The sequence below is a fragment of the Pelecanus crispus genome, chromosome 8, assembly GCF_030463565.1.
Source record: "Pelecanus crispus isolate bPelCri1 chromosome 8, bPelCri1.pri, whole genome shotgun sequence".
NCBI classification, from domain to species: Eukaryota; Metazoa; Chordata; class Aves; order Pelecaniformes; family Pelecanidae; genus Pelecanus; species Pelecanus crispus.
Genome location: NC_134650.1, coordinates 28014649 through 28030616, shown reverse-complemented (window position 1 = coordinate 28030616; position 15968 = coordinate 28014649). Strand labels below are relative to the sequence as shown.

General features: G+C 39.4%; 1 protein-coding gene across 1 annotated transcript in view; it reads right to left on the bottom strand.

Annotated features, from left to right (window-relative positions):
* The window catches only part of SLC7A6 (solute carrier family 7 member 6), a 30387-nt gene extending 29060 nt beyond the window's left edge, over positions 1 to 1327 (bottom strand). The window contains exon 1 of the mRNA XM_009488397.2: positions 787 to 1327. Coding sequence (XP_009486672.1) covers positions 787 to 1318 — 532 coding nt within the window. The 5' untranslated portion in view covers positions 1319 to 1327. The remainder of the gene's footprint in view (positions 1 to 786) is intronic.
* Positions 1328 to 15968: the final 14641 nt, after the last annotated feature.

Genomic DNA, 15968 nt, shown 5'->3' with positions numbered 1-15968 from the left:
CCACAACACATGGCGATGATGATCAGTACATGATGAAGGATTGCCATACAGACTTTCTGAAATACATTTTTCACTGTTTAGTGGAAATGTAAAATACGTATATATAAACAGTTTTAACAGGAAATAACTAAAATTAAGACACACACAGTACAATCATACAGTTTCATTCTCTTGATAGAGCACAACAGTCCTGATTTGAAGCACATGGACAGTTGTTCATATTGACTAACAGAGCTAGCTATCTGATTACAAACATTTCAATGTTTTATGTGCACACAAAATTTTTGCTTTTCAGAACAGCTTTACAACAGGTACAACTTCTTGGTGTTACTGTTAATCATGAGCATAAAGAATAATCTTGAATGAATGATCTTTTGAAATCCTACCAGAGTAATTACTTAAGCAGGTCTACATTGAGAAGCTATTGTAAAATAAATTACAGAATTCATAGCGTAAGAGCTATTCTGCAACAACTCTCAGACCACACCAAGACTATCCTGAGGTTTGATACACCTCTGAAGGAAAATGAACTTTCCCCCTCATTTTTCCTATGTAAGTAAACTTGGAAGAGTTAAATACCTTGTTCTGCTTCTGAATAAGAAAATGGTAATTCACTGACTGAGTACCTACAAGTTATTCATGTCCTGGAAACTGTTCTTTTCCCCACTATAACTCAAACCGTTGCAGATTCAGTATGCAACAACTCTGGGACTTCATAGGATTTGTTTTAATAAAAGCTTAACCCTGGATAAAAAACAACCATGGTAAATTTCAAGAAATACTTACATTCACAAGCAGCTGCTATGAGACGGCAAGCCAAATATGGAGGATCACAAGAAGGGAAGAAAGGTTGAACTATGTAGTTAGCAAAGGTGATGGCAATAATTGCTTGACTAGTTGGCTCAACAATTAGGAGTGAGGTCCACAAACGAATAAAAGCAATGAAGCTCCCAAAAGACTCCAATATATATGCATAGCTGGCTCCTGATTTCGTAATAGTGGTTCCAAGTTCAGCATAGCAGAGAGCTCCAAAGACTGAAAAAATCCCTCCAATTGCCCAAATTACTAGAGACAATCCGTAAGATTTGCTGTAGATGAGAACTCCTTTAGGAGAGACAAAGATACCTGAACCAATCATGTTGCCTACTATAAGGCTTATCCCATTTATCAAAGATATTTCTTTCTTCAGTTGCATTGTATTTTGGTTTCCATCCTGCATTTCACAGCTGTCACTTGGATCTGTCCTGTCAGATTTATTGACGGGGCTGTATTCAGCCATTGAACTATGCGACTTCGTACAATCTGTCCTTTCTCCCATTGTGGAAAGACTGTGAATTCTCCACGACTCCAAATCACAATCTAAAACAAAATATAGACAGCTGAAATCATTATCAAATTTTTATTCCAGGACTTTTCTTGCCAAATCTTCTTTCCACCTTCTTACCCTATGATTTACAAATGTAAATTGACAAATTCCCTTTTGTTACTTCATATGTGTTCTTACACAAAGGTAAATCCATGCATAGTTAAAATAAACAGGAAAACCAACACACACAAAGCAAGAGACAAATTCCAATATAACTTAAGCTGAGAAAGGAACTTCTACCTTTAGGGGAAAAAAACCCAAAAACAACCAAAAAAACAACCAAAACATAGGAAGAACAGAATTGAGGGATTCCAATGTTGCAAAGGAAGAACGAACAGATGTGAGGTGATACAGAAAAGCAAGCACTGTAAGACCAAGCTGGAAGTTCTAAGCATGAACATAGATTTATTGGAGTACCAAAAAATTAATCAAGTTATTGTACTTACATATGGAAGTTTATGAGTCATCTAGTAAGAGCGTTGCTCATTTTATTAATGCAGTGTGGGCTCTTGCCAAGGGCAATATAAAGAGATACTTACTCCAGAATCCCCTTGGTCCAACTCTTGACTTTTAACTGTTCACTCCCTCCCCCCTCCACAAAACTGTTCCCAGTTCCCACTGCCTCATTTCTTATCTAAGAGTGCAGGCTGTACATGAAAAAAACCACTGTAGGTTCAATCCAAACTCCTCCATTAGCAACTGTATTTAACAGTACCTATGAACACAGAAATTAAATAAACATTTTCCTCTGCTTCAGAATTGACTATCTGGAAAAGAACCACCTTCTTCTCAAGTCTCCAGGAAACTCTCCCATGCCTTTCAAAAGCAAGTTACTGCTAATAACATCTATTAGCACAAGAATATACTTGTAATTAGCAGTAAACCTGAATAAGGCCCATTTTACAGACACGTTCGTTCTATTCAAGGAACAGACTTGTATGGAAACCACCTCAAATTGCAAATGTAACTTTGATTACTAGGTTATCAGCTGCATAAAGAACAGGCCCTACAAAATGACCAGAATGCACTGCCGTTCATTTGCCCTGCCCCTCATTAAACCCTCAGTGTATACTTCAGCCATTTGCTATAGACCAGAAAATCTTAAAAGTCTGGGTCAATTAGAATAAAGCAGCTCATCTAGCGGGGGGGGGGGGGGGGGGAGTTTTGCACTTTTTTGGGGTAACCCTAATTTTATAAATGGTTTTGTTATTCCAACAATAAACTTGTCAACTAAGAGAACAAAAACCCTGAGTATGAGGATTTTGAAAGGTCAGTATGCAATCACCCAAACTACATACATATCTATGCATCTAATAACACCCAAACATTCAAGGTTTTGCTCATGCAGGTAGAGGCACACCTTTCTGGAGGGAAACTTAATAATCATACTCTTCCTTTATTATAAAGCCAACACCTGTATACTACAGTACAGAATATCTGACTTGACATCCCTGAACTAGAATACTTCTGAAGATGTGAAAATTATAAACATTATTTTCAATCAATAAAAAGTAACTTCTACTGAAAGGGAGTACAAATCATTTACTGAAACATTACATCATTCATCTCCAACTCATGAATCTTCTAGCTTTTTCCACATTAAAATAGAGACTGTGTTCTTTTAAGTAACGCAAACTGAGATCCTCAATCTGTTTAGTTGGATGCCTTCTGATTGATTTTCCCCTCAATATTTCAAAGAAACACTTTAAGAATGGTTAATTACTAAATACGTATTTTATCATTTATACAAGTCAACATCTTATCTAGTGTCATGCATGCATCACAAGCCATCAAATTTCACACTTTTAATTAGACTAAAAATTTCAACCTTCCAAAAACTAAACTCTGCTATTTCAGAACTTAAAAGCTTGAGTATTATAATGAGGCATCTCCAACAAAATTAAACTAATTAGAAGAGAGGGATCCACAGTTTCTACAGATGAGTGTGCCCAAAACTGCAAAGGAAAACAAAAGCAAATTCAGCTCACAAATTCAGTTGTTACCAGTTATTTACTCTTCCATCTATCTTGTGCCAAATTCATTTGCAACCACATACTGGCTGATTTTCTGTTATTGGTGTAGTAGAGCTAAGCATTCAAAAAGACATGCAGCCTATGAGATTGTAAGATTATCTGGTTTGCTTCATGAGAGAAAGTTCAGTTATTACTGTGTAAATTAATATAAATTATTATAATAATCAATTTCAAATATAATGCAGTTATCAGAAAGCATAAATGTGTAAAAAGCAGGACAAACAATCAAAGCAGATGTCTTCGCGACTAATTTAACCATAAGAGTTGGACTTAAAGTAACACTTGTGACCCGTAGAAAACATTCCGCTCCAAACTGAGTCTTTTAATTTATGTTTTGACTCAGACAGGACACTAGTTGCAAGTATATTTCAGAAGGCAAATCACTCTGGATAAACATCAGTGGAAAAAATAAGAATACTACAGCTATTATTATGACATCTGACTGCCAGTTTGAAAATATGCCATGTTCATTCTCAACCCTTCCAGCTAAAGGATAAAACAGAGTAGTATGTTAAGAATTGACTCATGGATGTAGAACATAATTTTGGTGATAACTACACAGCTTTATGATTTCTTACTCCACATATCCTAATCATCATTCCTATTTCTTCCCGGAACACTTTTCAAAGTATGACTTGTTCAGAAGCACAAACATGACTTTGAATACTCAAGCATTTTGATCATTTGATTTGATTCAAATTAATCGAGTCATTCAAATGAAATAAAATCTGATTTGTTTGCACACTGGCAGTTTTGGACTAAGAGTCACCATGATTTACCTCGTGGTCCAAAGTTCAGAGGTACATTTAATTACCTGTATACGGACCCTGACACTGTTCAAATGCCTCCACCTCAATTAGCAGCACGTGACTGCAGTTCTATGCAATTTGTTACTGATGACCTTGACTGTTTCTTGCCCTACTCTACCCTACCCAGGAAAGAACAACCATTATATTCTCTCAATCTAGCTTATTTTTCTCCTAATACTCTTTCTTCCTCTCTGAGTCTGCTTTTGTTATTTCCAACTTCAGGTACCTGCTGACAACGAGGATTTGCATGACGGTGTGTGCAACAGCTCACTCACGATTTGGCATTTCATTTTCTTCTCTAACCTTGTTTGTTTTATATCCTTAAAGCCTTCAGGGCAGGAATTGCTTATTTGCCTGAGTCACATGTCTTACTACAGTACCTCTATGACAGAAAAAAAAACATTGGCAGGTTTTTTACTACAAGCACTTCACTTAATCTTAACTGGAACTAAACTCAGCAGCTTTGACCAACTAAAAAAAAAACCCAAACTACAAAGGAAGAGGGAGAGCAGAGACTAGAGGAAACTGAAGCTGCATCAAGATTAGCAATATTGAGGAAAAAACCACATATATTAAAATCCATTATTTTGTCAGGCTTAGAAGAGAAGAACCAGAGAAGAACAGTACGTATTTTCTAAAATACAACAATCCTATAATACTCCAGCTCAAAACACCATTAGAATGATCTCCAATGCTGTCAGCCTTGCCACAGGACTGCTATGGCTAATGCAGGCTTATGCCTTCACACAAGCTAACACGTGGATTTTCCTCATCACTCACCCTTGCGCAATACAAAGTCTTAAACTGCGGGATTTGCTGATCGTTGCAGCTGTGAGGAATATTTTTGCTGATATGCATAAGATTTTTTACTAAAATGACACTGCCATTGATATAGAAAGCTTTGATACGAAACCAGGACACATGACCTGAAAGCAGGATCACTTCATTGTCTCACCAAAAACATATATTCTGATAAGGCCTATCACACATCTGCCATGTACCAAAGGAGCTAATGAAGGTTAATGCGCAGTTAGCAAAGTACTAACACTGCATTACAGAGTGGCCCTCCTTTAAGAGGAAGGAAAGAGGAACCATCCTCCAAGTTCCCCTCTCTCCCACTGAGCAGGACAGCAGCTGACCTGTCATTTGTTCAACTTGGGGTGAACCTGCAAGCGGGTTAATGACCAGTGTGAAATCCCAAACTGCTAAAAGCTTACTATGTTTTGCTATACTTTTATACAATACCTGCTCATTAGCAAAGATTCGTAGTGTTCTTGCCTCTGCCTTCCGCAGTTGTCTTGACTGCATAAAAAAGCTCTTGTTGTAATACAGCTTTACATGCATACTTTGACTATTCACATATACCAGCTGTAAAACTCATATTTCTGAACACAATTATCAGCCCTTTGGGTTAAGAGTCAAGACTGCCCTACGCAGGCAAACAACCTGAGAGTCTTCAGGGAGTTAAGCACCAACAGAGCAAAGGTTGTAAGTCCCAGAAATGCCTATTCCTTGCAATGTATATATTTAGGCACCTCACAGTCTGAACATTTAAGTGGGAAAGGCTTAGAGTTGTCTAGTGTGTGTTTTTCTTGTTTCCGGTGAGAGAAGAATCATTTCTCTGCCACACATACAGTGAGCAGACAGGAAGCCCTTGCAACAAAAGCAATTCCCAATGTAAAGGTCTAATCTGTTCAACCGAGTCTTTTGCGCTCGCATATGCAAACACACCATCTTTAGCGCTATAAAAACCAAAATAAACCTTTGACTAAATAGAATTGGTTGTAACAGCCATTTTTTTAAAAGCACAAGGTGTATTTATCATGTAAAAAGGTATGAAAGAGAAGTTACTACATCACTTGGTAGTGTATCAGTGATGGCAGTTAAGTCCTGACTATACACACCTGTGACACAGCTGCACAAGAGATGTTCAACAAATACACGTACTATCCACATTTTTGGACAAATTCTGAATAAAACTATGAACATTAGATGAGGGAAAGACCTATAATCAGCTCACAAACAGATATTCAGTTACAATGTCTCACAAACTTTTCAAAATGTCCTAAAGTTCCTAGACAAATCCACTTAAGTAGTATGAACCTAGATTTTAAACCAAGTCACTTTAAAGTTAGATAACTGCACTAGCTACAAGTGGAAAATAACATGCCACTATATACTTCAGACTTCTAATTTATTTTTATGTTTCCAAGGGAAAAACCAGAAGCAAGCTTACAACAAGGGACTCTGTGGTAGACAGCCTTGATTTAGACAGATGTGACAGAAGCACGAAGCAGCTGCAGTGAGAGGAACATCTGGAGATACTTATACAATAAGTCCCAGGTAAAGAGAGAAGGGACAATAATAGAGTTTGTTGAAATAATTTATCTTATTTTTTATGCTAGGGCACAAACCTCTCAAGAAGGGGAAAAGTAACATCAGAAGGCACATGCTTACCTACAAACCTATACCCTAAACCCTCTGTAGCTGTAATTTACAGTCACACCTAATCCGACTGCGTTTAATACATATTGCTTTAAAAACACATAAACAATCAAAATCACTACCAAATGCCAGTGAACGGAGGCATGCTCGCCTGAAGGTATTACTAAACCCACTTCAGTTCCCTGCGCCAGCTAGTTAACACAGCAGGTACAATCACAAGCACCCGCCACCAGAAAACATCCTGTTACAACCCGACCTGAGCACCAACCCTCACACCGGCCTGCCGCCAAACTAAATAAAACACGTGCCTCCAGAAAAACACCCTCAAGTCGGGATGCGCACGACATGACGGGCTGTCGCCGGCGGGAACAGCGTGAGGAGACCGGCCCTCGGGGTCCCGCCGTCGCGCCGCAGGAGGGAGGATTTGGGGTCATTTCGGCCCTCGGCGGCCGCTCCTCCATCCCCAAGCGGTAGTTACCCTGTTCTCCTTATAAAATAAGCGAGGTTCAGACATTTTTCACGCCTCCCGCGACTGTCAGGGCTGACGTACCCGCAGGTGCTGCCGCCCAGGCACCCTTTCAAAACAATATACACACACGGCGTTTGTCGCGCTGACACCCTGCACACCTGCAGCCGGCCCGGCGCGCCGAGGCCGCCAGCCCCGGATGCTGCAGGGGACGCGACGGCGCGCAGAGGCGCCGGAAACCTTGGCGCAAGGCTAAGGCGCGCCGCCGGCAGCCCCCTGCGCCTGGCTGGGCTGCCCGCCGCCACGGCAGCCTCCCCAAGGTGGGAAGGAGACTGGGCCCCGCGGCACCTCCCCGCCGGCTGTGGCGGCGCGGCCGCCCGCCCGCCCGCCCGCGTTACCTCCGCTCCCGCCGGCCGCGCCGTTGCGTGTCCCGGGGATGCTCTCTCGTTGCCACACGACACGTGATGGCGGCCGCTCCGCCCCGCCCCACGGCCCCGGGCCCGCCGCCGCCGTCAGCTCCCCTCCCCGGCAGGAAACCGTCGCTGCCTCCCGCCTCGTCTGCCTGAGGGAGAGGCCGCAGTGCCCGGCCTCCCGCCCGAGCCCGCCGGCTTTACCTCAGCGCCGCCGCGCCCTGCGGGTGGGCAGGGCGGCGAGCCTTCGCCCCCGCGCGGAGCGGGCGACCGCCTCCCCCCGGCTCTTGCCGGGCTGGGAACCATCCTTCCCCTTTTCTCAGGCACAAGATGGAGAAGGGGCTTAGCGCTGACGAAGACCGCGCCTTTTCCCGCCCCGGGCTCACTGGAGGAGCCGTGGGCCCGCGGTCTGCCCCCGGGGCTGCCGCAAATGGAAGTGGGCCCTGCCCTCCCCCCGCCGGCCCCGAGGGGGGGTGAGGGCCTCGGGGGCGCGGAGGTCCTGTGAAAGCCCGGGGCGCAAGGTTACACGCACACGAGTTTTGTTGAAAATGAGGGGCTTAAGAGGGTCAAAGCCTTTAAACCTGGTGATACTTCGGGGTACGACTAGTAGGTGGTAAGCGCCAGCCACAGTGCATATGGAAGTATAAAAGGAACCCCTAAAATACTGCCGTTAGCTTGTTCCTGCCCTCAAGAGGGACACAGCTGCACCCCAAGTTTGGCTCCAATAAAGTACATCTAATGGACCTCTCAAAATCGTGATTAAAAGTGCCCAGTGGTATCCGAAAATAATAGTGAGGAAGCAATTTGCTGTTCAGCAGAGTTATCTGGGATAGTGTAAGGAAGGCTTTCTTGTTTGCCTTCCTCTATCAGCTTAATAGTTTTAGCATGTCTAAATCGGTGAACTACAGGCTACAGCCCCCTCGGAATGTTCTTTCACTGCCCTTTCTGCTGTTCCCTGCAAGGCAAAGAGAAGGTCAGTGTTTGGAAAGACAACGGGGTTCAGGAGACGTGATAGTCTTTGTCTTGGTCAAAACAACTTAATTATCCCTCCCCCAGTCCATGATGGTTATCTACAGTCTCAAACAGATGAGTCAGAGGTGGATTTTTTTCAATAGGATATACTGGGGTAAAAACCTTACAGGCAAATAAAAATTGTAAGTCTGTTAAAAGAACAAAGGAAGGCAAACGATGCACTGGAATACTGACAAACATGCCAGTAAATGTGATGGTGGAGTCCAATTCTATGACCACGAGGCTCACATTTATAATTTCCATACTACTTCGTCTCTCAAAGCTTGTTTGTTTTACCCAGGAGGGTTTTTTTGCTTTCATCATCCCAGGGGCAATCAGCATGCAAAGCGGCTGCTGCCCTCCCCTATATCTCTAGATATTCCTTACATTGTGTTTGGACAACAAGGAGTAAAGAAAGTCTTTTTTGTTAAAAGTTGGCTTTTTAAGTGCACATATGGGAGAGAACTACATTAGACTTAATTTCCAAACGATACAACACCATCGCAAAACAGTCATTTGCAGGTCATAATCTGAAGGAGCTTGATCATCTCAACTCTTTCATTATCTTTGTTTCAACTCATTGTTTGGCTTTTGTCGGGTTTAGGTCTTGTGCAAGTGCATGTAACTACGCTAAATCTATTACCTCCTCAAACTACTGGCAATGTTGCAAAGGAGCAAACAAAACCAGTCTGCGGCCTTCTGGGAGCTTAACAGCCCTGATAGATGACTTCTTTGTTTTTAAGCCACTTATACAGAACTGATAGAAGACAAAAAAAAAGTAGAAGACATCCTCAGAATGTAACTCAAATTTGTACATTAATGAAATTAATTGATTGCAGTTACACAGATAACATGAACCAGAAAGCAGTTTTAATATGGTAATAGTGTTTAGTCATTGTTACAAATATTGATGGTGCTCTATTTTTTGTAATACTAACACAGCATCTTTCAGATACTTGCAACAGTTGTCTTGCACATTAATCAAAAATGGATTGAGTGTGAATGTAAAAGATGCAGCTGATTTCGGTTGTTGCTAGACTGCCTTTTAAGCTCTCTCATAAATTGAATCTACCAGAGACAACATTCATTCCTCCAAAAAATGGGCTCACAATATGTGAGCTAATTATAAAATTGCCATTAGGAACAAGAAATAGGTGAGAGCTGAAAAGACACAAGAAACAAATTATTAGGCATATGCTGGAAGTATAGACGATGATGTTTTATTTTAGAACCTTGAAAAAGATTTATCGGAAAAAATGCCCATTTGGGGATTTCAAAAAAGACGTTCACCTTTTGGATTCTGAAAACATACAGTACTGTAGAGGTTGGTATGAGAGACCCAAGTTAGCACATCATCGTAAGGCTAGACAATGCTTCTAAAGTGTTTGCAAGTGACCAGAAGCAAACTTCACAATAATCATCTGAATAAATATTTTTGTCCATTTTGGCAAGGTTCATAACTTTATAAATTATTTCTTCAGTTTTACTATGGAAGCCAAATGTAAGCCTGGACTCCTTACTTTACTTCTGTTCTTGCTACAGATTACCTCTACAAACTGTATGCTTCATTCCTGATCCTTGATAAATGACCACTGTATGTTTATACAGGACTGTGCATTCTCTAAGCACTAGCAGAGAAAACCTAAAAAAATACTTTGTTTCCACTAGGATTTTATCTGACAATAATTTATCGAATTAAGATCACATCTCTTTTAGCTAGTGAGAACAAAGTAAAACTGAGTTTTGGTTAAGTCTGTGAGTTTTGCCCTATCTGGTGGGTTTTTTTTTTTTTTTGTCTGACATTTCTGCTTAAATACATCTTAGAAAATTTAATTCAACTCAAAAAACTTGAAGAATAAACAGATTAAATGCCCATAAACAAACCAAAATTGAACTTGCATCATACTAAAGGTAACTGAATCCACAGTATATTCATTAAATGGTTTTAGAATATGACAGAGCCAAGGTAAAAATTGCTGTTAAATCTATGTGTATCTGTGCTTGTTTGCAAATCAGTTCTGGTGTGCAGGGTGAGTTTAAGCATATCCTTACTGCATAAGTCCCTCAAGAATGTGTTGTTCATGCTCTTCATGGAAGAATGAGCATGTACTGAGCTCCTTCAAGGTCAGCATTGAAGATGTGTTATGTATGAGTAAGTAGTACTCATTGCTACATGGAACTTACGCTATTAGCTGTAAAGGAGATGTTGCTTCCAGCCATGTGTTTGAGGGTTTATGTTGGTTCCTTTTGAAATTTTGCCATGCAGAGTGAGTTTGGGACCGCTTCCATGCTTTTTTTGAAATGTACATTCTGTGGACACAGGAGTTATTTGTAGGGATTGTAACATTATTCAGGACAGTAAATCTGTGTCTTTAGCTAGATCCCTGCAAATTACAATTTTTATAAGTACTTAAAAGCAGAGATTCTTTTCAGGAGTTTTTAACCTTCATCATCTCAAACAACAGTGTCAGCCATGTACTCTGTAGTCTTTCAGGAGAGCAACAGAAACAGTTCAAAAATGAGTGTAACCGTGTGCCTCTGTTTCTTTTATTTGGTTAAAGCTGAGTGACTTTATTGACAAAAACAAATTAGCTGATCCATTGCCCCTGCTTTTTATCTTCCTCTTCCCATCATACAAACTTCTACTGTAGGTGGCTTAAGCAGAGTAAGTATGACTTACAAATAGAGTAATTTAGGCTTCTAAATTTAGCCTTCTAAATTTATCTTCCCCTGCTCCTGGCTGCATGTCTCCTCCTAGTCCACTGGCTTTCAGCATTTCACTGGCTCTGACACTTGCCTGGCCCCCTCTGCGAGGCAATTCTGCTCACTAGGCTGGCAGAAGACAATACTTTTGTGGAGGTTAGGTTTTTTACTATCGTAATTGCAAAAGTACAGATGTGGAGTAAGCTAGGAGCAGAGAGAAAAGGAAGAGGAGGAGGTAGTGGAAAATGTCCCTTTAAGGACCAGAAACTATGGGATGGCTCTGTTGTGTACAACTGCACTCATTTAAATACTCTGAAGATTAATATTAGGCCTTCTTGTATGGAAAACTTGGCTTCTCTATACTGCAACTTTTTAAAAACAGACTGTAAAATAAGCTTTAACATCCCATCTTTTAATTTTATTTTTCCTATCTGGTTCTGTTGACTTTCAGGTTCCTTTTCCTTTTCACTGACTCATCCACTCTCATCAAAGTTTATTATTTGCTTATACGTATCTTTGTTGCACATGATTACAAGCTCTTTTTGTTCAGTCCTGTTCATGCTGAAAAAAAGTGGGAATAGATATCTTCTAAAGTATGGACAAGTTTTCAAATGTTATCAGTAAAACTTTGCCAGGAGAGCAAAGAAACAACAGCAAAATAATCCAAATCTTCAGATAAATGTCAAAGGACTCCAGTATTTTTTCAGCATTGTTTTGATTAATGCCCCAAACTTTCTATTTTCTTTTTTTTTTTTTTTTTGGCTACTGTAATCTTCTCTATTACAAGTGGAATGTACAATGTGTCATGTTTTTCCCAGTCAGTTTTGGGGGTTTATTTGGAAAAAAATAATCTTTTGTAGTTATACTTATTTTTAAAGAAGTGGTTTGACTTTATTTTTTAGCCAACTAAATCATTCAGCTCTGAGACCCTACACTTTGATGATACAAATTGTCTTATCTATGTTGAATTACCTTCATAAGGATTTCACCAAGACTTAAAAAGCTGCAGGGATTTTTAAAGATAATGCTCTTTGTCCATGTCTGTTTTGAAGGCTAATAAAAGTGATAATGTACAAAAACAAGCTAAGGAGGATTTCTAGCTGTAAAAAATAGCTTCTTAAGAATAAATATTTTTTTCTTGTTTCAGTTCCCAAATTAGTATGTGGGTATGCATAGATTATGAAGTCCTTAGTGGTAGCATTTGTAACCCAGTTTCACAGTATTTAGATAAATTTCTTTTGGACGAGACAGTTTGAAGACATCTGTTGTTTTTTTTTACATTATGCAACTCTCAGCCTTCTAACACGACTGCTCAGACTTTCTTCAAAACAGCAAAATTCCTTTCTGTTACAGATTCTGCTATATTATTGTCAGTCCTTTTTTGATATACTTTCTTCAGTTGTGGTGCCTGTGTCTCTCTGATTAAAAGCAGGAGTATGGAAGCTGAGAAGATTCTGATAATACTCAGCAGAAGTTACATTGATACGCTATTTGCAAGCAGCTAGTTACTAGAGACTGAAGCCAATGTCATAATTGTGTTTGTATTATCATGCTGAGTCCAATCTTTGCAATTTAAATTCAACCAGATGTTCCTTACCAGAGCTACTTTGAATTCAGCACGCTACAGTACAGCTCCATCAGTTCCAGCCCCACTGATGCATCTTTGCTTTCAGTGCACTCCTGTTACTTTTCTCCTAATTACTGAATTACCCTGAAATGTTTGTACAATACAAATAAATTTGTACCTTTTATAAAAGAGTTCCTTCCCATTTTATTTAGAGAACTTGTAATAGTACAATACTTTACAGTGGTAAATTTGGAGCAAATACATCTACAGAATCCTGCAGAAGTCTGAAAGTTTTGGGAATAAAGGCTGTCCTTCTGTAGTTGTATTTGCTCCAAATTTAGGCTGTCTTTAAAAGCAAAGTTTTCCAAAACATAAACCCAAAGATCTTTCTGTATAGATTCCCACAAAATGTATGCAAATCAAATATACCTATGCATGTTGACCTGAATTAATACATTTTACCTATAAAGGTAACGGAACAATGTGTACTCCTTTAAACATGTGGAAATAGTGACAATTAAACAAGTTCTAATTCTTAAGTTTGTATAGCATAGGCATTCCTTGTAAAATAAACAAAATCTTGTTGTTTCACAAATATGAGATCAGAACCCCCTTGAAGTTTTTGCTGAGTACTTGCCCAAGACTGCATGTTCCATGAATAAGATTTTCAGAATGTCTCAATATTTAAAACTACACCTTAAAAATTGAGATGTAAAATATTTTAATGTTAAGTCTTGAAGCTTAGGGAAATTGCATTTTATTGAAACACGGGAGGATTTATTGCCAGTCCACTTGCCTTTGCAATAAATAGGATAGCCCTATTAATGGATTTAGTCTTTTGTCTGCCAGCACAGTTGTTCCAATTTCTAATCCATTCTTTGCTAATATTAGAAGTTATTCAGCCCTAAAATTAAAATTATGGTTGGCTTTGCTAACTTTTCAGAAATTATTTCAGTCTATTGTGTGTGTTTCTCACTTTGCTCCTTTGTTCCACACTTGGCTCTTGCTTAGTTGGTGCTTAGTGTCCCACAGAGCAAATCGTAGCGGACTAATTAAGAACTACCAAGAGTTTCCCAAGGTATGCAAGATCCCCACAGCTATGAAAAGCCTTTTCAGCCTCCCAATCACATACTGTGAAGTGCCATAAATCGAACTTCTGAAAACACTCAAAGCTGTACTGCGTGTACTTATAGGTATATTTTAGCTCCAGAAGAAAGTAGTTACTTTTGTTAAAGGTTAGTGCTGGGTTTTTTTAGTACTATTTTTATTACCTTAAATCCCACAAGGTAAAAGCATTTTGAATGCCAGTAACATTGATTTAATGAGACATGATCACTTATGCGACATTGGCGGCATTGTTGTCTTCACTTTCATGTGAGTCTGGAAGAGTAAGTGAAGTGAGAGCAAGCACTTGGGCTTCTATGTCAGAGCTCAGGCAGTATAATAAAGGAAACTAAACCTCATGGTTATGGGTGTCATATTACTGCTTGTGGAGGTCAGGGAGATATTTTTACCTCAGTGTCACTGGTAAGGGAAAAGTTGGAAGACCTCAGGTTATTTTGAAACTATAGGAGATGGCCAGGTTAATTGTTAAGATGGGTCATCAGTGTCATCTCATGCACAAACTTTGTGGTTGGAGTCCTGTAAGTGTCCTCACCTCACACTTAAATCAGTGATCACGTAGGTTGCTCAGTGTCACACTACATCAACAACTCTGTATTTGTCCTTATTGCAAAGGACAAATTTTATCACTGAAATTTTGTATCACTAGAGAAATTTTTCTTCTGGATTATTCTGTGCTGGAATAACGTATCTTATAGTTACCCATAATGTTTTGTCTTTAAAACAAAACCCAGACAGATTTACATTAGGTGGTTGTACTGAAACAACCAAAAAACAGCTGCCTTGCATGCTCTTGGAGTTAAATCCAGTATATACTGTACAGTAAAATTACAGCTGTGAAATTCTGATAATTGTATTTTATTTTGTTCTTTAAAAAGGCTTCCTTTGTCCAAGAAAAAACATCTGTGATTAAACAGTCAGCTGTAAAAACAGACAAGAAAAATCCTCTCTACATGCCCAAGCATACCTTAAAGTAACAAATCCGTAGTGAACTTTTACCTCTGCAGTTGTCACTGTGCACGGTAATTGGTACAGTTAATTGGCACTGTTATAAGCAGGAGAGGCCTGTCTACAGTGTGTGTACCTTCTCTTGCTACCAAAGATGAATGTAAGGAACACTGAACAAGAAATGGCAGCTTTCACTGCTGAGGGCTAGCTTGGGTGAAGAAACTGAGAGTTGCCATCAGATTTTAAAAAAAAAATTGTCTCAGACCAGTGAAGAATGAATTAAATTGCTGTATTGATATACTAGTAGTGGAATAGCAGAAAACATTCCTACTAAACACATTAAATAAAATAAAATGCAACAGCTGAGGAGTTCAAACCCCATTCTTTATCTCATATAGAAAATGAAATTAAAGACTTTCCAATTTTGGTTTTGAAAGACATGACAGTATAAAACAGCATCCAAATCTCCCTACTCTGGAATATTTCATTAATTCTATACCCAGGTGAGAGATTTCTGTAAAACAAATACATCTGCAGCTTTGAATACCAGCATACAATTAATTTTAGTGGAGAGAACAGGTTTTAGCCAGAGATGCCAGACTGTGTTGAACCAGCTCTGCAGGACTCAGAGCAGAAGGGAGGAGACAGGAGTATTGGCTTGTTTTGCAGAAAGCTTCCCTGAGTTGAAATATTTCTTTGGCTGTAAATCTTTTTGTCTCATACAGGGTTTAGTAAAACTTGTCTGAGGCATGCAGTCTATCAGAAAAACAATCAAATTTCTGTGTGAGGTTATACCAGTTCAGCACAAATAATGTTCCATTTTTTTTCTCCTATGCTTTTGTTCGCATTTTAACATTGTATGTCATAAGTTTTTCTTTATGTTCCTGTGGTTTTATGTAAAAAGAGGGAGGAAAATATATTAATGTGAAGAAAATCCCATTGTAAAAAATAGAAAAAGGGGAGAAGAGAAGGTTCAGGGTAATAAAGAATCTTAAATAGTTTTAATTCATTTTTCTAAGTAAAAAAGATTACATGTTTTACTGACTCAGCAAACATTTAAGGGATTGACAGAAGTCTTGCTTGATAAA